This window comes from Mastigoproctus giganteus, chromosome 9, assembly GCF_048544385.1.
Source record: "Mastigoproctus giganteus isolate SK-2022 chromosome 9, ASM4854438v1, whole genome shotgun sequence".
NCBI lineage: Eukaryota > Metazoa > Arthropoda > Arachnida > Uropygi > Thelyphonidae > Mastigoproctus > Mastigoproctus giganteus.
Window position 1 is genome coordinate 77,095,873 of NC_143583.1, and position 22,014 is coordinate 77,117,886.

The following is a 22,014-nucleotide window of genomic DNA, read 5'->3' on the forward strand; positions in this document are numbered from 1 at the left end:
AGACAGAAGGGGATTTATATGGGGGGGAAATAAGTTTGTGATCAAGGATAAATATGGTTTATTTAATGGTGAATGAGGATTCTGAGAAGGAAGAGGATCGATTGAAAGGGGTGAAATGGAGGTGGTTACAAATAAAGAAGTATCCAGGAGGATGCTCTCCATTAGCCTCTCACATGAGAAAATATAAGTATGATAAATAAAAGTTCATTGCACAGTATGACTGATGTCTTTTGAGGTTATGCTCAGCATCATGGCAAGATCAAATCTTCCTTACATTTTGAGGGTACAGCTGTAAAGTTGTATTTGCTAGATAGTCCACTGAACCAAACCTATTGGTAACTCTCTAGGAGGCATCTGAATTAGCTTATGTACAACCTTGCTGCCTCTACTCTGCCAGATAGTGACTGGAGCACTGTGTAGTGTATATATAGAGGGACACTGTCAAGGAGCTGGGTATATTCTTGCTGTGTGAGCCATATCCAAAACTTTCATTATTTCATACATGTCCCCCCACCTTTTCTTTATTGCTGCATACGTCATGAATAGCCAAACTAACAGAACAAACTTAACCACGAAAAGATCTAAACCTCCTAAACACTTCCTCGTTCATTTCACAAATATACATCTGGTCTCATTTCCACTTATAATCTGCCAAGCCCTACTTACTTTTCTGATATCTACTGCTCATTTCAGTTGTCCTAATTATTTGTTGTATGAATCTTTTCGCTTCACAGGTTGTGCTTGTGCAGTATAGTGTTCAACGTCTTGCAACCCTGGGTTCCTCCCTAATTCCACGATATAACTTTCTGATGCAATACAAACCCTGCAAAAGCCAAACAGTGTTTAATTGGTTTGCATCATATTGTGTGTGGTTATGTTGGTCTGTTGTTCATCTGGCCTCTTAGCCGTGGGGTCCTCGGAATGCCGATGCTGACACAGGTCAGTTGTTTGTTGTTTTGGTTTTTAGGAGCATTAGCAACTAAGGCCATGTTGCTCCGGGATATGCGGTGATCATTCCCTGACCTTTCCGCATCCTCCGTATTTGGTGGTGACGGGTTCGAACCCCGGTCTAATCAAGAAGCATGTGCTACGCACTGCTGCTCCTTCCCACCTGGCTACGGAGGCGCCTGACACAGGTCAGTATCCCACACCATGCTGCCTAAGAAAAGGAAACATCACGGTGTCAGCAGGGCAATGGGGCTTTCAAGATAGATTGCCTCCCAACTCTAGTCATAACTAGGGAGAGTACCTGTGTACCACAAGGACACAATACATCCACACCAGTCTGACACACACACACACCTATCATTCTTACATGTACACAAGGCACTTTTTTTTTTTTAAACATATATTTAAGTGTACAAATAACCATGACACAAATGCACTCACTCATTTATTTGCCCATCACACACTCCATCTTGCACTCAGACCAAATAGCACCAGAATAAAAACATCACATGAATTTTTTCTTTTTTTTTTTTAATAGCCAGGACACATATTATTCACTTGGTCATCATAAAATTCACACACGTGACCAATTCATGTACCTTAGCCTGCAAGGAAAGATTTTTTATTTTTATTTAAATGGACATATATTTGGAGTACAATTAATAAAAACATTGAACGGTAAACTGGACATTCTTATTCAATCAACATTTATCACCATTTGTCACAGCACTCCAGATACAGATGACACACACACACATTTGGTTGGGAGTCAAGACCAGGGTGGATTAGCCTGAATTTTATAATGCCATATACAGTTTAGTAGTTGAAGGAATCACTGAATACATATGCTACTTGGGGGTGACATTTGTATCTTGTCTAAAGTTAAGCCTTCTTTTTTCAAATATAGTTTTGGTATACTATGCAAGAGCTTTGTAGTATTACTCTTCAGTGATAAAAAGATGTTCTTGATCTACTGGGAGCATGCCAATCTTTGAGATAAGTAGGCTTCGAGAGTTGTCTTAGGCTGGATACTCATATAGCAAGTGTTTCCAATCTTCAGGTGCACCAACCACAGTGCAGATCATCAGATAAGACAATGCTAGTCAACTTAGCCTTAAAAGATCTATGTCATGTTAATAGGAATGCCATATAGAGTCCAGGGACAAAACAGGGAAGTGATTTGAGGAGGAACCATAGTCACACTGGGTATGAATCACTGTATCACCTTTGTAGACAATTACCATTTGGCTTGCCACTGCCATGTATACTGAGTGGCAATTCTTTTACTTTCTCTCTTTGGGTCAACTGCCAAGTCTACAGTGATACCCAGATGTTCAGTGGTTATCACTACAGACTTGCTAACTTTTCTGAGTCTATAAAAAAGACAGCATACTATTCTCAAGTCTGGGGGGGGGGGGAGGGTAGTACCTGCTGAGCCATTGCAGGGAAGGTATACTCACCATACAGCAAAGCTCTGGTTATGGCCAGTATGATGTTTCTCTGTATACTTTCTAGTTTTCTTTTAATTCTGGCCAGTATGATGTTTCTCTGTATACTTTCTAGTTTTCTTTTAATTCTATCTCTTGTGATTCTGTTATGCCAAATTCCATCTCCACAAGACATAACTGGAACGAACCAGTCAGATCTGGTGATGCTAGAGATCATGGCTGCATAATTCCTAATTTTCTTAGCTGTCTGTGTAGTTTATTAGCTATTTGTGCAGTCTGATATGAAGTTCTCTAAGCAGTGTAGACAGGCTGTGAGGACAGCTCACTGGGTTTTGTAAATAATATACAGGAATTTTCCTACAAGGTATAAGGAGGTGATTATACTATTGTATAAGGCAATGGTCAAGCCACATCTTGAGTACTGCACACAGGTCTGGAGGCCTCATTTTAGGAAGGATGTAGAGCTGCTGGAATGAGCACAGAGAATGGCAACGAGATTGGTGAGGGAAAGAAAGGGGGTGCTCTTATCAAGAAAGGTTTCAGTTCTGCAAACTGCAGTGTCTGGAGACTAGGCATGTGCAAGGTGATATGATTAAGGTGTTTAAGGCTTTGAATGGCTTGAAAAAACTCAGTGCTGATGGGATTCTTCCTCTTGCTCAGACTGGGCACATGAGGGGGCATAAATTTAAATCGAGGAGGGATGGTTGCAGATAGATGTGCAGAAGTTTGCCTTCAGCCAATGGGTGGCTGATTGCTGGAACAAGTTTTCATCCATTGTTGTGGAAGTGAATAGTTCGATTTAATTCAAAGAACTAAAACTGTTGGAGGGGATGGACAGGTGAAATGGGATTTTTTTTTTTAAAATTATAATATATCTAAATTACCATTCTTATACCACTTGGAGTTTTAATATATTTTATTTAGGTGTTACCTAAACTAATATACAATGAGTAACGTTTCAGGTATCTTGCCGATACCCATCATCAGACCTTGCTGCTGACCGATACCTCCTGCCAGATGCTCTGACCTAAATGGGGTCAGCAAAAAAAATTTTGCTGATGCTGTATAAGCATGCTTCCTTGCATAATTTTGCCACTATTAATACTAATAACCAGAACCTGCAGGACAACCTCCACCCTTGCACTGCAGGTCCTTACTGGCAAGATTTCCCTCGATATAGAAGTTGTTTATCACCACAAAGTTTCTCTGCAAAAGGAACATACAGGAAAACACTGATAACATCCAGATGGATCTCAACATACTTGCTAAACAAGATCTGACTAGGATAAGAATGCTGTTAATCTCCAGATGGTAGGAGAAATGGAACAATGCATAGTATAGGGCAATCACCCAACTGCACTAAATGGTTTACTCCAGGGCTCCATGCCCTCTTCTTGTTGATGGGTAGCTTCAATGAAAACTCTACAGCATGGGCCTCACAGACATCCCAGGTTACACCCAGGGAAACAAAGAATCCACCTGATGTATGACTGTTACTTATACATGGACATTTTTATAGGAGCATTAGCAACTAAGGCCATATTGCTCCGGGGATATGCGGTGGTCATTCCCTGACCTTTCCACATCCTCCGTATTTGGTGGTGACGGGCTCGAACCCCGGTCTAATCCAGAAGCATGCACTACGCACTGCTGCTCCTGCCTACCTGGCTATGGAGGCGCCTTATACATAGACATCTGAACATAACTTGAAATTGAGACTGGCTGCTACACCAAAATGTACTGCAACCCAGGCATGCAGCCCTCTGTAGGTTTGCTAATGCCCTCTTCAAGCAAAGAGCAGCTATTATCCAAGAACAGTGCCAATGATATTCTGACATTCAAACTCCAACAACAAGATCAAATTGACCAGACAAACATTAATGAGACCAATTTTCTGACTATGGCCAAACTAATCTTACATACTGAAGCAAGAGAACAAACTTGCACAAGATCTGACTATTGCAACATAAGCTGCTTTTTTTTTTTGGTAGTTGTTGGCGCATCAGCTTCTGTGGCCATAATGCACCTCCCAAGGTTTTTGCAGTACTTTGATCCAAGCCCGAGGCGGGATTCGAACCCACGACCTTTGGGTTGCCAGGCAGGCACTTTACCCACCCGGCTAGCCCGGTCGGCACATAAGCTGCACTGCAGGCCTTAACCAAAGAAGTTCTTACCCGTGATCACTTACTGCAACATCGTCTCTGCAGATCTCTTGCTACATATAACATACCTCCCAGACATATCCTCAAAGGTGAGAAACTCTACTTTGTCTTCCTGCCTCACCTGACCCCAACATTGGATCATACAATCAATTGCACACCTGTCTGTTATAAAACCTGTGACCTTATGCCCAAGGACAGATACCTCAGCACAATAAGGAACATCGATGGATACTATCTCTGTCTTAGGTAGTGATTTTTAACCCCCTAGCAGAGAGCACTGCTGACCTCAGACTCTCCAGATCCAGGGTGGATCCTCTTGCTGACCCCCCATCTTGGTGGTATACCTTCATCTGTAGTGATATCTGCTGTTGGACACTTCATCTATAGAGCCAATCACGGTCTGCAGTTTTTTTCCAATTTAACTAACAACTCCCCCTTCCTTCTTCTATGGGGATGCCTCTAATTATCCACTCCATCTTTCCATCACTATTCACCACAATCGCCCATCTTCTCCCTACTATCCTTCCACTTTCCTATGTTTCCATGGGCTTCCTTGGGGCGCCCAGCAGGAACTATTAGATGTTTCTCATGTGCCTCTGTGCAGCTAGGAACAGGATAAGGTGCGACCAACCTGGTGTCTGTCATCCCCTCGCTGCTAAATTGTCTCTGATGCCTGCCACTCACCACAACAATGTAACAAAACATCCCACCTTCACATATACCAACACTTCACACACAAATGGCTGGCCTTAGTACTTGCCTCAAGATGGCACAGCAATGAATGGAAGAAACCCTGGAATCCACAAAAAAAAACATCTAATAATAATAATTAATTAACATGCACAAAAAACATGCAAATACATACTGTAAGACAACATAAGGTTCATATTTATCACTGTACGAATGCACTACATAAGGTTTATCAGCTCTGTACCATCTCCAGTAGTCTGTCAAGCGATGGGATTCAGCTGACTCAGACAGTCATGAAAAGTCAGGGTAAAGGCAAAATCATAATGTAAAGTTAAATTTTATAACCCCATATTCATAAAACATCTTCAACTGGCATAGCAAGTACAATTTTAAATACAGCAGACTCTCGATTTATTGGGACACTTCAAGACTCCAAATAAAAAAAATAAAAGAAATCGACCAGAAATCATAAAATTCAAGTAATAACTAGAATAGGTATAAACAGATATTTTGCAAGTCGTAAATAAGGGACAGGAAGTGGTGTTATAAGTCGTCATTGGGAGATTAATGTGCCTATTATCTTGCAACCCCTGCTGTCTTCACACCCACTGCTCAAAAAAAAAAAAAAAAAAAAGGACCAAATGTTTAGTTTTATTTAGTGCATCGCGTCGATTGTTGTGTTCTGTCGCACCGCAAAAAAACAAATTTTGTTTTGTTATTTATGTCAGGGATTCGAAATTTTTTTTTGTTTAAAAATCGTGAAAATGATGGGTAAACGCAAAAGAGTTGCGCTTTCTGTTAAATGTTAAACAAAGACTTGAAATTATTCAAAAGTTTGAAAACGGTGCATCCGTTAAATCTCTAATGAACCATTATAATGTTAGTGACCAAACCATACAAGACATTGTAAATAATAAAGGGAAGCTATTAGATTTAAAATTGACATTGCAAAAAATAAAGGGAAGCATTGTATTGGACATACAACTAGTACATGGTAAGTTTTTTATCTATCGCCATATTTTTTACGTAGGTTGCTGAATATTTTTCAATACAGTAATTCCCCGACTTACACAACTACGGATTTACGTAAATTTGTTTTCACTCAATTTTTTTTTTTATGTTTAGGATTGTAAAATTTAAAACAACAAAAAAATAATAATAAGCAATCAATAATGATGATCACGGCATGAACAAATTGCACAAGTGAGATCGGAGTAACAAGCAAAAAAAAAATAGGAAAAAAAGAGAAGATTCTTACAATTATTTATGGTTTTTTTTAAAATATGACTGAAGATTTCAGTGACGTAATAACATAAAAACCCACAGAATTCCAGCTATCGGTATTATTGCAAATGCAATAAGATCGAGTTTACTACCCGTTTATAATAAATTCTTTCCATTTTATTGGGCGTTTTGCCCAATAAAACGGAAAGTGCAAATTGTTTTTATTGTTTATTGTTGACCTCCAGAAATGTGCTTTAGTAAAATGTGAGCTCGAGTGGGGTGATAATAGTGAGTTTTTAACCCTGTGAAGTTCTTTACAGAAAATTTCATTTTGACCGTTATCATGGTGTCGACTAAGAGAATAAGTGACAGCAGTACTAGTACATCTACCAACAAAAGGAAAGCAATCGATTTGGATCAGAAAATTAAACTAATAAGAATGTATGAAAATGGTCAAACATTAACAAGTATCATGCTGAATTCAGATTTGTCAATAATAATATAGTAGCAATACGTTACTAGTCATTACGTAAACTTGATGAAGTAAGAAGTTCTAGAATGTATCTCTTACATATGTCGGCGACTTCTGTATTTTTGGATTAACCGGGAAATTGATTATCTGGGATTTGTTTTTTACCATCTATCCTGAAAAATCAAGAGTCTACCATATATCTGAAATACAACTTAAAGGAGTGTTGTAATAGGGAAACATTTCAAAATATTGTATATTGCTACAGAAAAAGTTGGAGATCCATTGTATCCATTTTACAACTATTTTACCCCCTAACAATATGTAAAGTAAAAAGGCAAATCTGTATTATGAAATAACAAATGCAAATAATAAAATCTGCAGCAGTTTGAGAGAGAGCATATATTTATATTGTAGAAAAACAATTGTTTTGCTTTGAATAATAAATTTGCTTTGATTAATGAAACAGAATAGCAGTACATAACATTGCAGTATTTAACTGCAAAAAAAGCACTTCTGTTTGTCATTAGAAAGATTTTAATTTACAAAAGTTGAGATAAATAATAATAATATAAATACAATTATGAAATGCAGTTATCACTAATTAATGAATGCACACAGAGAATGGCTTTCTGCACAATTATGATAATCTGTATAGCCTTGTACGAATATCCTCAAATAAAAGTATAATACAATAACTAAATTTTTTTATACGTCCTTTGAAAACATGCCTATTTAATGAGATTGATAAAATTCTAATCAATGAAACTAGAAAGTATTTTCTTTGGTAGAATTCGAGGGGGTATCAAAAAGTTCGTACCCTGACCAGATAAAACATCAGTAGGAATATGCCATTTTTAATATAAGTTGTCTACATATTCAATAACTAACATATGAAATTTTTCCTGTAGGTGATCGTACACCAGAGGTGGAGCCTGGAATCTGAGGAAGGATACCATGGTTGACAAAGTGGGGTATCAAGCAGTGATCAAGTACCTGCATTTGCAGGGCAAGAAAGCTAAGGAAATTGATGAAGAAATGAAAGTTGTGTATGAGCAGAACTGTCCATCCTATGACACTGTAAAAAAGTGGAAATGGAAGTTCCAGTGCAGTTGTACAAGTGTCTTTGATGAGTGAAGAGAAAAAAGGCTATCAACATCCACAGACAGTGAGATGGTTGAAAAAGTTGAGCAGCTGACGCTGAGTGATATATGTGTGACAATTCATTTCATTGGAAATGCAGTGGGAATTAGTTATGGGTCTTCCCACAGCATTGTGCATGACCATCTGCACATGTCTAAGGTCTCTGCATGACACGATGCTTTCAAGGCGAAAAGGCGCGGAATGTTAGCCAAAGGTGTCTGTCTTCTGTCAAACAGTGCATCGGCTCACACGGCCGTTTGCCACCACCAACTTTGTTGCCCAGGCAGCTTCAAACTACTGCAGCACCCACTCTATTCTCCTGACCTAGAACCATCAGATTTCTTGTTTCGAGAGATGAAGAAACTATTGCGTGGATGCCACTTTGATGAAGAAACTATTGCCTTTCCGCATCCTCCGTATTTGGTGGTGACAGGCTCGAACCCCGGTCTAATCAAGAAGCGTGTGCTACGCACTGCTGCTCCTTCCCAACTGGCTATGGAAGCGCCTTTTGGACATTGACATCTCAAGGTTGTAATATCAACCATAGTTAACGTTTTTAGCAGATGTAAAAATTAAATTGTTTATAAATGAAATAAATGGTGAATTTTTTATTGATGTCTGAACTAAGCAAAATGTGCAAGTTGCATGGTATTTAATGAATCTAAACTTCTTTTTCCAAAATAAGAATAACTGTAAGTTCTGAAGGTTATTATGCTAATTACAATGGTATAATAAAGGGAAACACTTGCTCTGCATTAAAGATAAACAATTTAATGTAATGAGCATTTACAAAACAGATAATTCACATTAAAAACATACAAAAACCCAGATTAATTTCAGAAGGAACATCTTACAAACTGTCTTTAATGAAACTTATGATTGAAGAAATTAAAACAAGAATACGAATCATGGGAAGAACTCCTTAGAGCAATAACAGTTCTAGTACATTTTGCGGTACTAGAAGTGTTACACAAAATTGTCAAAAAAGGTCAAATATGTACTATCATTTACACAAGTATGGTTTTATTTCATCAAGCTCTTTTATTTTCAGGTTTATCCCCCATCTCTCTCTTGAGTTGCAATGTAGTAATGATAGCCCTTTTCCACCTTCATATTGCTACCATATTTGTGTCCTCTTAGCAAAGATTTTAAGCCCAGGTATACCCAAAAATCCATGGGATGAGATGTGGGCTATAGGTGAATGTTCTAGTGATTAACCCCCAATGACCATTAAGCAACTCTTGTGCCACAGTGATTCAGCACTGCTTTGCAGCAGAAAACACCAAATTCAAAACTCATTCAACGTATTTGGCTTTTTGTGCCCTCTGTACTGCATCCTTCAAGTGATACCACAGTTCTAATAAATTAATGCCTTTAGTATCAAAAAAGAGTTTGTTTGTTTGGTTTTTAGGAGCATTAGCAACTAAGGCCATATTGCTCGGGGAATATGCGGTGGTCATTCCCCGACCTTTCCGCATCTTCTGTATTTGGTGGTGATGGGCTCGAACCCTTGTCTAATCAAGAAGCGTGTGCTGCTCCTTCCCACCTGGCTACGGAGGCGCATCAAAAAAGAGGATCAGCATAATAGCAATGCCCTATGTATTGCATCTGCTAGCCTGTAGGCTTGCTAAATAAGCTCCATGTACTTGCTGAACATTTTTCTGAACTTTATCTTTTCTTTAAAGCATACAAAAGTATTATTTGCATCTACCATAGTGAAATACTTTAATTTCTGTGCAATTTTAAACACAAAATAAGGTTTAATGGTGACTTCTATTCTACTAACTCAATATTCCCAACAACTACCATATGATATGTTTCAGATATATCTCTCTTACAGTGTTAATGTGGCCAGTCACAAGAACTTTTCAAATACTTCCTTCCCAAACTGTGTATTACATAGTTTAACAGCAAGTGCATGAATCTAATCAGCTGTAAATATACTTAGTTGCATATGATAAAAAAAGAATTAAGATTGAATAATGAAGAAATGATGAACAAGCACTTGTATGAATCTAATCAGTTGTAAATATACTTAGTTTCATATGATAAAAAAAGAATTAAGACTGAATAATGAAGGGATACTAAATGGAAGTATAAATGGATCTTCTCGATGTAAAAGTTGAAGTAACTCTTCTTTTGTTTGTGGAGCACTATCTCTTTTCTACTAGAAATAGAAGTAAAAAATAATATTTTGGTTAGGAAAATGATATTTTTAATATAAAAACAAGTATAAATTTAAGATACATTCAAACATTTCTTCGTGTACAATTGATATTACAGTTTTTCTGTATATGGTGGTAACCTAATGACATAGCAAACCCTTGTGGCCCCTCCCATCAATTTTATCAGTTCAATATAAGTATGTTGGGCATGTAGGGGGTCAGCTCGTTGGCTAACTTGGAGTTTTTATATACACTTGATAACACACTTAAAGAATAAATACAATATTGAATACTCATTTCCAGAAAATAACAAAATATATTATTCTTTTAATGTTTTTTAGAAGTGCTACAGATAAGAACTTCTGCTTGTCAAATCTAAAATGGAAGAGGCAAGTATATATTTAATGTCTTACTCTTCACATAACAACTCTGGCAGTGAACTAGATGATTGTGTAATAACTGAGAGGAAAGTGGAGGAGAAATTGTTGAGGATAAACATAAAAAAGGCACCCAGGCTGGATGGGATCTATCCAGTTATATTAAAGGAGGCAGCAAACCCTTAGCCATAATTATGAGAGCTTTGGACTCAGGGGAGGTACCCATAGACTGGAGATGTGAAAATGTGACCCCAATTCACAAAGGAGGATCAAAGGCTGACACAAGTAATTATAGACCTGTGAGTTTAACTTCTGTTCCAGGAAAATTAATGGAGGCACTAGTTAAAGAAGCACTGCAGGATCATCTAAACAAGACTTCAGTTATAGCTCGGAACAGCATGGTTTTGTTAAGGGAAAGTGTTGCCTGACCAATATGATTGGATACTATGATGCAGTCACAAAAGAACTGGATGTAGGGAATAACTTTGATATTATATATTTGGATCTTAGAAAGGCTTTTGATACTGTTGCACATGGAAGACTGCTGCACAAATTGGAGCAGTGGGGCATTGGAGGCAAATTGCTGCTATGGATAAAGGGATGGTTGAGGGGGAGAAGACAGAGGGTGGTAATCAATGGACACTGCTCATCGTGGACTAATGTTATTAGTGGAGTTCCTCAGGGTTCAGTGTTGGGTCCATTGTTGTTTTCCGTATTTATAAATGATATTGATGATGGTATATCAAGCTTAATGTCCAAGTTTGCAGACGATACAAAGGTTGGCAGGGTTGTTAAGGACACTATTGACGCTATGCTGCTGCAACAGGATCTGGAAAGGTTGAGCAGATGGGCTGAGAGGTGGCAAATGAAGTTTAACATTGACAAATGTAAAGTACTACATATGGGAAACAGTAACCCCAGAGCAACGTATCAACTCTGTGGTACTACACTGACAGTGGTAGAGAATGAAAAGGAACTGGGGGTAATTGTGCAGGCAGACATGAAGTTCTCTGAACAGTGCAGACGGGCTGCAAGAGTAGCTCATGGTGTCTTGTTAATGATATACAGGAATTTTTCTAGCAGGGATAAGGAGGTGATTATTCCCTTGTATAAGGCAATGGTCAGGCCACACCTTGAGTACTGTATACAGGTCTGGAGGCCTCATTTCAAGAAGGATGTAGAGCTGCTGGAACGAGCACATAGAAGGGCAACAAGATTAATGAATGGAACAAAGGGTTGCTCTTATGAAGAAAGGCTTAAGTTTTGCAAATTACAGTGTCTGGAGACTAGGCACCGGCGAGGTGATCTGATAGAGGTGTATAAAGCCTTGAATGGTTTGAGCATGCTCAATGCCAATGGGATTCCTCCTCTTGCTCAGAAAAATCACATGAGAAGGCATAAATTCAAATAGAGGAAAGACAGTTGTAGGATAGATGTGCGGAAATTTGCCTTTAGGCAGTGGGTAGTTGATTGGTGGAACAGACTTCCATCCCTTATTGTGGAAGTTGATAGCCTAAATAAATTTAAGGCTCAGCTGGACAGGTATTTCAAACGAACGGAGGGGTGAAATGGGAGTGTTTTTTTTTTTTTTTTTTTTTTTTGGCTGATGCTGCATAAGCTTGCTTTCTTGCATCATATGCCTCTCTGCTAATGCTAATACAACAAATATTAAAATGAACCACTAGCTTATAGTATATTCAACATATATCAGCTGCATCATGTTTTCGTAAAATCTTATAATTTTTATTTTTTAGAAAAATTCATTTATCATACTACCACAGAGCTTCTTTCAATGTCAGGGCTGTTGACATAAATAAACAAAACAAATACAGTTTCTCTTGCTTGTTTATGGTAATTATTCAGTCTCCACAGGAAGTCCAGAATTTAAATTCAGGTTTCAGTAAGCACTAATCTGTCTGAGGAATGTTAACACAAGGTGTCATTAGAAAATGAAAGCAAAATATTTGAAATTTAATTCCTATGAACAGAGTGAAAAAAAGAACGGGATTGCTTTTGGCCATATGGCTTCTTCAATACTTAAGCATGCTGCTTAAGTATTAATTATCGGAATTATACAATAATGGAGTTGAAGAAAGAGAGCTAAACCAAGGGGAAAAAATTAGTGGTTTTGTTCATTTTAATAGCAGTTTTATTTTTATGTGAAAGATAGTTGTGAAAAATGCTGTGCTGCAATCTTACTCCACATGACATGCTGAAGGATTAAACATTAACCCCCCAGAATGTTACTCACTAGCATGTTAATGCTTTTGTTGCTGGCTTTTTTGACAATCTTTTTGACCCGGGATTGAAAATGACATGATTGAGTCAATCTGCATTGGGAAGTCATCGACATTTTTGGGCTTTCTCACCATGACTGAATTAGCAAGGCTGGAAGAGGTTGCTTGACAAAACATATTTTTTTGCCCTGTCAAATCAGAAGAAAAATTCTAAAGGTTAGGCAGTTTTCCTTCCAAGTGGATTAAAAACCCAATGTTGCATATTTGTGTCATGACACAGTGATGTGTTAGGCTGTGAAGAGTGTAACATACCATTTTATTAAAATTCAAACAGCCATATAAACTTTTCTTTTTTTTTGTTTGTTTTCTGAAATCCTCTGTATAATCAATTTATTTACAGGAACTGCACAATTTGTATACAGTACTGCACATGCCTTATCCACACGAGAAATTTATGTAACTTAATTTTAAATTTTTTCCACCATTGAAACTGTTTAAGTACATTTTTTTTTTTTTAAATTGATAGTATGAATCAGAGCTGTAATACTCAATTTTCTTTAAAAAAATTTTTTAATTTTCTTTAAAAAAATTTTTTTTTAAAGAAAATTAGAACCAAAGTCTATGCTTAGTTGACATTTTATAACATCAAAATTCATAGAGACCAGAAAAACAGTCTATCTGACTGCTTTTCAACAAAAACAATCACAGAGGCATTAGGAGTTTGGGTTGCTGAAGAATAGTATATTTACTTTATATATACAACTAAATATTGTAATCTCTATTGTTTTGTCCTTTAAGGCAAATCAAAATTTGACTATCACTCTTAGCTTCTAAGAAAATATAAAATAAATAAAACTGTCAAGGCAAAAAAGATTAAATAACATAAAAAAACCTTGCACAGATAATAAAACACACAAATGATCAATGTACAGATAATGAAAGTTTTCCACTTTATTTCTACATTCTGGAACTATATTTGTGATTAATTTTTGATACTTATATAATTGTAAAATTACATTCTCAATTACACTTATGATTGATTTATGACATTACTACATTCTAAAAACCCTATACTACTATACTTTTGTTTTCTCTCTATAATTATATAATTCACGTACAGTCTGTCCTCGTATAGCACGATAGTTGCGTTCCTAGAAACCCTCGTGCAATGCGAAATCGTGCAATATAAACAACAGGCCCTATGGGAAAAGTAGGGTTAGGTGCCGACCACCCAAGATTGAACACACATTTGGAACCAAAACATTACCAAACAATAAATAATCGGGTAATTTTAATCGTTATAAAATACTTAACGTATTTTATAACGATTAAAATACGTAATAAAAATATTATAATAAAGTATTTTTAGTATTTTTTAATACTAAAAAAGTATTTTTTACGAATAAAATACGTATTTTATTCGTAAAAAATTTATTATATTAAATAAAATAGTCGTAATAAAATACTTACGTATTTTATAATACGTAAGTATAAATTATAATACGTAAGTCGTAATAAAATATTGCTAATGCTTTTGCTTCTATTGTAAGCAAACTTGCTTTTTGTTTGATTTTCTATCCAAACAGATGACAGCCGTTCCATCTCTTCCAATTCTTGTGTCTTAATCTAATGGATTTTAATTACACTGAGTTGTTCCTGCTATGAAAGTTGTTTTTATTTTCTCTGCATTCTTTGTAATTCTCGGGGTTGCCTGATTTAGGTCTATAGCACGTGCAATATCACATGGCCTTTCATTTCGCTCAAAGTGTTTCACAATTTCATATTTTTTCTCTATCGACAGAGGCGGACAGAAGCCTTACGGGGGAAACCACGGTGGGCCAGAGGCCAGTGTGAGTTTGGCCATAAACCGTAGTATGAGGCCACTATAAATTTTCCCCGTTAAGAATTTTTGATCCAGTCCGCCTCTGTTTATCGATATTGCTTCTTTTTTTTTTTCTCTGAATCTGCAGTGTCTTAGCCAGAACGCTTCCTTTTCACACCTTTTAAGTATTTTACTCATTTTAGGGAATCAAGCACAATTACAAAACGAGGAGGCACGCTTGATACACATAAACAAAGCTGTGCGCTTGTAGCAACTGAATAAACAACACTGTAAAGGCAGAGATACACTATTAACACCTCACATTTTACTAAAGCACATTTCTGGGGGTTACTACCATAAAACAATAAAAACAATTTCCAGTTGCGTTTCTGCTAGTGAAATCTGTTATAAACTGGTTGTAAATTCCATCTAATTGCATTTGCTATTATATCGATAACTGGGATTGTGTTGGTTTTTATGTTATTATGGTGAAATGTGTTTCCCCTTCACTGATATAAAACACATAAATACATTTTCAGAATCTTCTTCATTCCTATCGTGTTGCGTTCTGTTGGGGTGATTCTGCGTTCGACTGCCATTTCTTGTAAACACAAAGGCGAATCGTGTATAAGCGAATTCGGTTCGTGTTATATAAGATAACGTTCCCCTATTTATAAATCGTGTATGATCGAATTCGTGTAATGTAAACACGTGTTATACGAGGACCGACTGTAAATGTTTGCTTGTACACTTTAAAACAAGTTTCAAATAACTAACTAACATTACATTCAATATTTAATTCACTACCTGAGGTAACTCCATGTATTCAAATGCAGGCACAACATAAGCATTTTTTGCATTTCGTGGTATGTACTTTAGAGCAGAAGCAAATCTGTGTGAAAAATCTGGTGATGTCTGGAAATCAGCATCCAACAGCAACACATATTTGGAGTCAGCTTGCCTTTAAAAAAAAATACATAAATTTATATATTATTTAAATTTAATTTTTTAAATAAAATTATTTCAAATTCTCAAAAAATTATACATCCTGTTAAAATAGTTTTCATCTGATTATATGGAGTCAGAAACTTGGCTCTCACAATATGATGCAATGCCTTTTCCTTCAAAGTTAAATGGATTGATCATTTCATTTGCACGGTCTAGCATAGTCTGCAATGCAGCTCTTATCACTTTAGGTTAAAAATTCTTGGGAAAAGAAAACTTTGCAGGCAAATATTTTAACTAGATAATAATAATGTTGCTGCACTACCTTACAAAAAAAAAAAAAAAAAAAAATTATATATATATATATATATATATATATATCTGATAATTAAAATAAATATAATATTTAAAATAAAAAACATCAGCCAGTAGTACGGCAAAAATGCAGAGCGAAACGAAACGCAAAATAATATAAAATAAACAAACAGGGAAGGGAAAGTAGAGATAATAAGACAAAAAGGTAGTCGATAATCCCCTGTATAATTTAGTCAATTTAAACCCAATTAATAAAAACGATGTAAATTTAAAATAATGCCAATTATATATAATTATATAATTATAATTATGCCCCATATATAATTATATATTATATATGGGGCATAATGGTCAGTCTATGATTTTGATATTTTAGTTTTTGTAGTTTCTTTATCCCCTTTTTGGTGATATTTCACGTCTTTTGGAACTGGTACCTTCGAGGGGGGTACCGCTAAATAAAATTGGCATTATTTTAAATTTACATTGTTTTTATTAATTGGGTTTAAATTGACTAAATTATACAGGGGATTATCGACTACCTTTTTGTCTTATTATCTCTACTTTCCCTTCCCTGTTTGTTTATTTTATATTATTTTGCGTTTCGTTTCGCTCTGCATTTTTGCCGTACTACTGGCTGATGTTTTTTATTTTAAATATCATATTTATTTTAATTATCAGATATAATTAGGCATCATGTGGAGGATGTGCATTTGCTGCCTCTAATGATAGCTTCATATTCATATTTATTTATTTTTATTACTTTTGCCTAACTTTTATATCACATTATATATATATATATATATACACACACACACACACACACACACACACACACACACACAGTGGAACTTCTCTATTACGAACTTTTATTTAACGAATTTCTCTATATTACGAATTTTTTCGCAAAACATTGCACCTTGAAACGAAATTACATGTAAAATTAACCCCATATAACGAAGTGTTAATCTCTCTATAACGAATTTTTAAAAAAATTAGTAAAAGCATTTTTGAAGATTTTCAAGCATTTACTGCTAAATAGCTGCTCAAATATACTGCCTCCTTCCTTCCGAAATTGTGCATTAGCATCTGGAATTAAATAATCATCCTTTTAGTGAACACTTGTGGCCGTTGACGCCCATAGGAGGGTCTTTGTTTCATTTTTGTTACAGTTATTAAACCAAATGGGTTTTCTTAAAAGTGGTTGTAAACTTTTACAATAAATAGCGTAGATTTGTAAATTGATGTTGGCTCAGGGGAAAGCGAAATTCGCTGCGGTACACCTTTAGCATGCTGCGGTGGCAATACATAGAATGCTACCATAGTCGGTTTTTAGTAACGCCTACTGAGTGACATTCGTTTCTCACCTCAACTGTACCACGTGACCTTCATGTCAATCATTATATGATATATAGTAGTAGTAGTAGTAGTAGGAGTAGTAGTGGCACATGATGCAAGAAAGCAAGTGTAGGAGCTTATGCAGCATCAGCCAAAAAAAAAAAAAAAAAAAAAAATCATCACACCATTCCCTCCAAATGCCTGTCCAGTTCCTCCTTAAATTTATTTAACCTTTCAACTTCCACAACGACAGATGGAAGTTTGTTCCAGCAATTAACCACCCGCTGGCTAAAGGCAAATTTCCGCACATCTATTCTACATCTGTCCTTTCTTAATTTGAACTTATGTCCCCGTAGGTTCGTAATCTGAACAAGTGGAAGGATCCCATCAGAATTCAGCGTGCTCAACCCATTCAAGGCCTTATAGACCTCAATCAGATCACCGCGCAGGTGCCTAGTCTCCAGCCACTGCAATTTGCAGAACTTAAGCCTCTCTTGGTAAGAGAATCCCTTCATTCCCCTCACCAATCGTGTTGCTCTTCTCTGTACACGCTCAAGCAAATCTACATCCTTCCTAAAATGAGGCCTCCAGACTTGTACGCAATACTCAAGGCGTGGCCTGACCATTGCCTTATACAGAGGGACAATCACCTCCTTTTCCCTGCTAGCAAAATTCCTATATATCATTGACAAAACCCCATGACCTGCCCTAGCAGCCTGTCTGCATTGCTCAGAAAACTTCATATCTGACTGCACAATTACTCCCAGGTCTTTTTCATTTTCTACCACCTTAAGTGTAGTACCACACAGTTGGTACGTTTCTCTGGGGTTACTTCTACCCATATGCAGTACTTTGCATTTGTCAAGGTTGAACTTCAGTTGCCACTTCTTAGCCCATCTGCCCAAATTATCTAGATCCTGTTGCAGTAGCACACTGCCATTACTGTCATTAACAACCCTGCCAACCTTTGTGTCATCTGCAAACTTCGACATTAAGCCTGATATACCTTCATCAATATCATTGATAAATACACAAAACAACAGTGGACCCAACACCGAACCCTGTGGGACTCCACTAATAACATTAGTCCACGAAGAGCAGCACCCATTGATTACCACCCTCTGTCTTCTCCCACTTAACCATCCTTTTATCCATTGTAGCAACTTACCCTTAATACCATTCTGCTCCAATTTGTACAGTAGTCTTCCATGCGCAACAGTGTCAAAAGCTTTCCTGAAATCCAAGTATATGATATCAAAATTATTTTTCGCATCCAGTTCCTTTGTGACCACATCATAATAACCAATCAAATTTGTCAGACAAGACTTTCCCTTAACAAACCCATGCTGTGTTTGAATTATTGCTGCAGTCTTGTCTAGATGATCCTGCAATGCATCTTTAACCAGTGACTCCATTATTTTACCCGGAACAGAAGTTAAACTAACTGGTCTGTAATTACTCGTGTCACCCTTCGATCCACCTTTGTGAATTGGGGACACATTTGCACATCTCCAGTCCGTGGGAACCTCCCCTGAGTCCAAGGATGCTCTCATAATTATGGCTAAGGGTTTGCTTAGTTGCTTTGCCGCCTCCTTTAAAATAACTGGATAGATCCCATCCACCCCAGGTGCCTTTCTTATGTTTAACTTCAACAATTTCTCCTCCACTTTGCTCTCAGTTATTACAAAATCATTAAGCACACTGCTACAATTTGATAACCTTCTTCCATTTTCAAACTGTAATAATTCCTCACGTGTGAATGTAGATGCAAAATACTCATTCAGTTTGTTTGCTATCTGAGCAGGATCATCAACAGTCGAACCATCGATGTCAAGTGGACCAATCATATTCATCCCCTTCCTTTTAGAGTTTATATAAGTAAAGAAATCCTTGCTGTTTTTCTTAGCATCCTTTGCCAAAGATTTCTCGTAATCCGCCTTCGCCTGCCGAACCTCCTTTGTGACCTGATTACAGACTAGCTTATATCTGCCACAGGCTTCTGCGTCACCTGATAATTTATATGCATCCCATGCATTTTTCTTCTCTGTCACGAGTCTCATTAGTTCATTTGATAACCATTTAGGCCTAAACCTTGAACGATATTTCTTAATCGGTATATAAAGTCTAGTAGCTTCCACGATTAATTCCTTGAATGCTTCCCACTTAGAATTTACTGTTGGTAACATCGTCAGTTGATCCCACTGTACAGAATTTAAAAACTGTCTGAGACCACTGTACTCCCCTTTACGGAAGCAAAAACCCTTTCCTTTACCCCTGACGGTAGTTACCTCTTTGAGTAAATCCCACTTCAGCACACAGTGATCACTGCCACCTAGTGGTTCCTTTATCTGCAAATTCTTAATACACGAATGATCACTGCTGATAACCAGATCAAGAGTGTTACTTTCTCTGGTTGCCTCTCGAACATGCTGCTGCAGAAAACAATCATCCAATAAATCCACAAAAGTCTGACTGGTGTGTGAGTGACCAACCCACAAGTTCCAGTCAATATCTGGGAAGTTAAAATCCCCCATTATAAGACATTCAGATTTACTGGCCCACTCTATTTCTCTGTACAATTGTTCATTGTACTCATTCAAGTCATTAGGCCTATAACACACTCCTACCCTTATTTTTCCTTTCGCAGTGCTTATCTCGCACCAAACTGACTCAACAGAGCACTGTTCATCTATATTAACTGGGTGCACTTCCTTTGATTTTACGTTTTTCTTAATTAACAGCATAACACCCCCTCCCTTTCTGTCCTGTCTATCCTTTCTGTACACATTGTACTCCCCAAATTCCAGTTCTGCATTCCTTATATGTCCGTTCTCGTCTGACTGGACCCCCAGTCGATGGTTTTCATGAATTTTTTTTTTTTTTTTTCGTTCGTCGTCAATCACATAGGCTATATGCTCTTGTTTTTTTTTTTTTTTTTTTTTTCTGAAAAGTAACATACAGCATACTTTAATCATAAATTTTCTTTCGTGTATATGTGAATGAAAGTGGAATAAAAGAAATTCACAAAGTCGTATATTTCTTCAAAGGGAGTGATACTGTTGAATTGGCAAGCGAACGTCATTAAGTAGGCAGTACCTGTACTAACAATTCACTGTATGGCCAGCGCAGCGAAGTTTGCGGTGTATGTATCGGCAAAAGCTGCAGTCGAGTAATTTTTACAATTGCGAAAACAATGTCGAAGAGAAAGTGTTCAAGTATTAATGATAAAGCAAACATTGTTATGATATTGACCAGGGTTTTAAGAAAAACGATGTTGCGGAGAAATGATAAATGATACGTGAAAAGAATATCCCAATATCGAGCCTAATCACAAATAAACCTTCTAAGAACACGGTCGAAGTGAGGTCCTTTAGGCACTTCAGATCACAACTTGGTGATTGTCTCTTCTCCAATGGAACCTTTATCTCATGGCTATTCCCAACCTCGTGTTGTTTGGCATTACAAGAATGCAAAATGGAATGACCTGTGAGACTTCTTTTCCTTGGTCGGATTACTGTTTCAAAACTTCTGATGTCAACGTTTGCTCAGGTCGTGTCAGTGAAATTATTCTTGCAGGAATGGAATCCTTTATCCCACACTCCACTTTAAAATCTCGTCCTTTATCTAAACCTTGGTTTTCCAATAAATGTGCTAAGGCTGTTCAAGAGAAGAATGTAGCATATCGTAATCGGCTTGTTTCTAATTCTTCAGTTTCATTTTCTGCCTACACCAAAGCTCGCAACAATTGTAAAGCAGTTATTTATCAGTCCAAACTAGAGTTTGAACAGGCTAAGAGTAGAAAACTTGCTTCTTGCCCTAATGGTAGCCAAGCATTCTGGTCTCTTGCCATAGCTATTGGCTGCAACTTTTGCCCATCTCTGTCCAAACCAGATGGTTCTGTTGTCACTTCAGCCAAGGATAAAGCTGACCTGCTAGCATCCCATTTTTCTTCCAGCTCATGTATTGATGATCTTGGTAAAACACCTCCCACCATTCTCAACAAGCTTCATTCAATGACTCCTGTGGTCTTCCGTCAAAAGGATATCAGAAGGATTCTGATGAATCTTGATGCTAAGAAAGCTCCAGGTCCTGATGGTATTTCTCCACTTGTTCTCAAAACCTGTGCGCCTGAACTTACTCCTATTCTTTGCCGCCTTATTTCATTTTCTTATTCCAAAGGTGTTTTTCCTTCTGCTTGGAAATTTGCTCATATCCAGCCAGTTCCTAAAAAGGGTGACAAATCCCTCCCATCCAATTACTTCTACTCTTTCTAAAGTAATGGAGAAATCAATTAACCGCCAACTCTTAAACTACCTAGAAACCTTCCGTCTGATCAACGATCGACAGTATGGATTCCGTCAGAGTTGATCCACTGGTGATATTCTGGCTTATGTTACCCATTTATGGACTAATTCAATGGAAAGGTTCGGTGAAACACAAGTAGTTGCTCTTGACATCTCAAAGGCTTTCGATCGTGTCTGGCATAAAGGTCTTCTAAACAAGCTTCCATCTTATGGTTTGCCAACTGTTTTTAGTAATTGGTTATCCAGTTTTCTCTCTGATCGCTCACTGAGGGTGATGGTAGATGGCTCTCTCTCTTCTAACTTCTCCACTAATGCCGGTGTCCCCCAAGGTTCAATTCTTTCCCCCATTCTTTTCCTCTTGTATATTAATGACCTTCTTCCATTGACTGGAAATCCTATCCATAGTTTTGCCGATGATAGCACATTGCAT

General features: G+C 37.1%; 1 protein-coding gene across 1 annotated transcript in view; it reads right to left on the bottom strand.

Annotated features, from left to right (window-relative positions):
- The window catches only part of LOC150080470 (xylosyl- and glucuronyltransferase LARGE2s-like), a 115,364-nt gene that overhangs the window by 26,867 nt on the left and 66,483 nt on the right, over positions 1–22,014 (bottom strand). The window contains exons 9-11 of the mRNA XM_090380702.1: positions 15,493–15,646; positions 10,170–10,248; positions 5,424–5,538 (exon numbers count right to left, since the gene is read on the bottom strand). Coding sequence (XP_090236828.1) covers positions 5,424–5,538; positions 10,170–10,248; positions 15,493–15,646 — 348 coding nt within the window. The remainder of the gene's footprint in view (positions 1–5,423; positions 5,539–10,169; positions 10,249–15,492; positions 15,647–22,014) is intronic.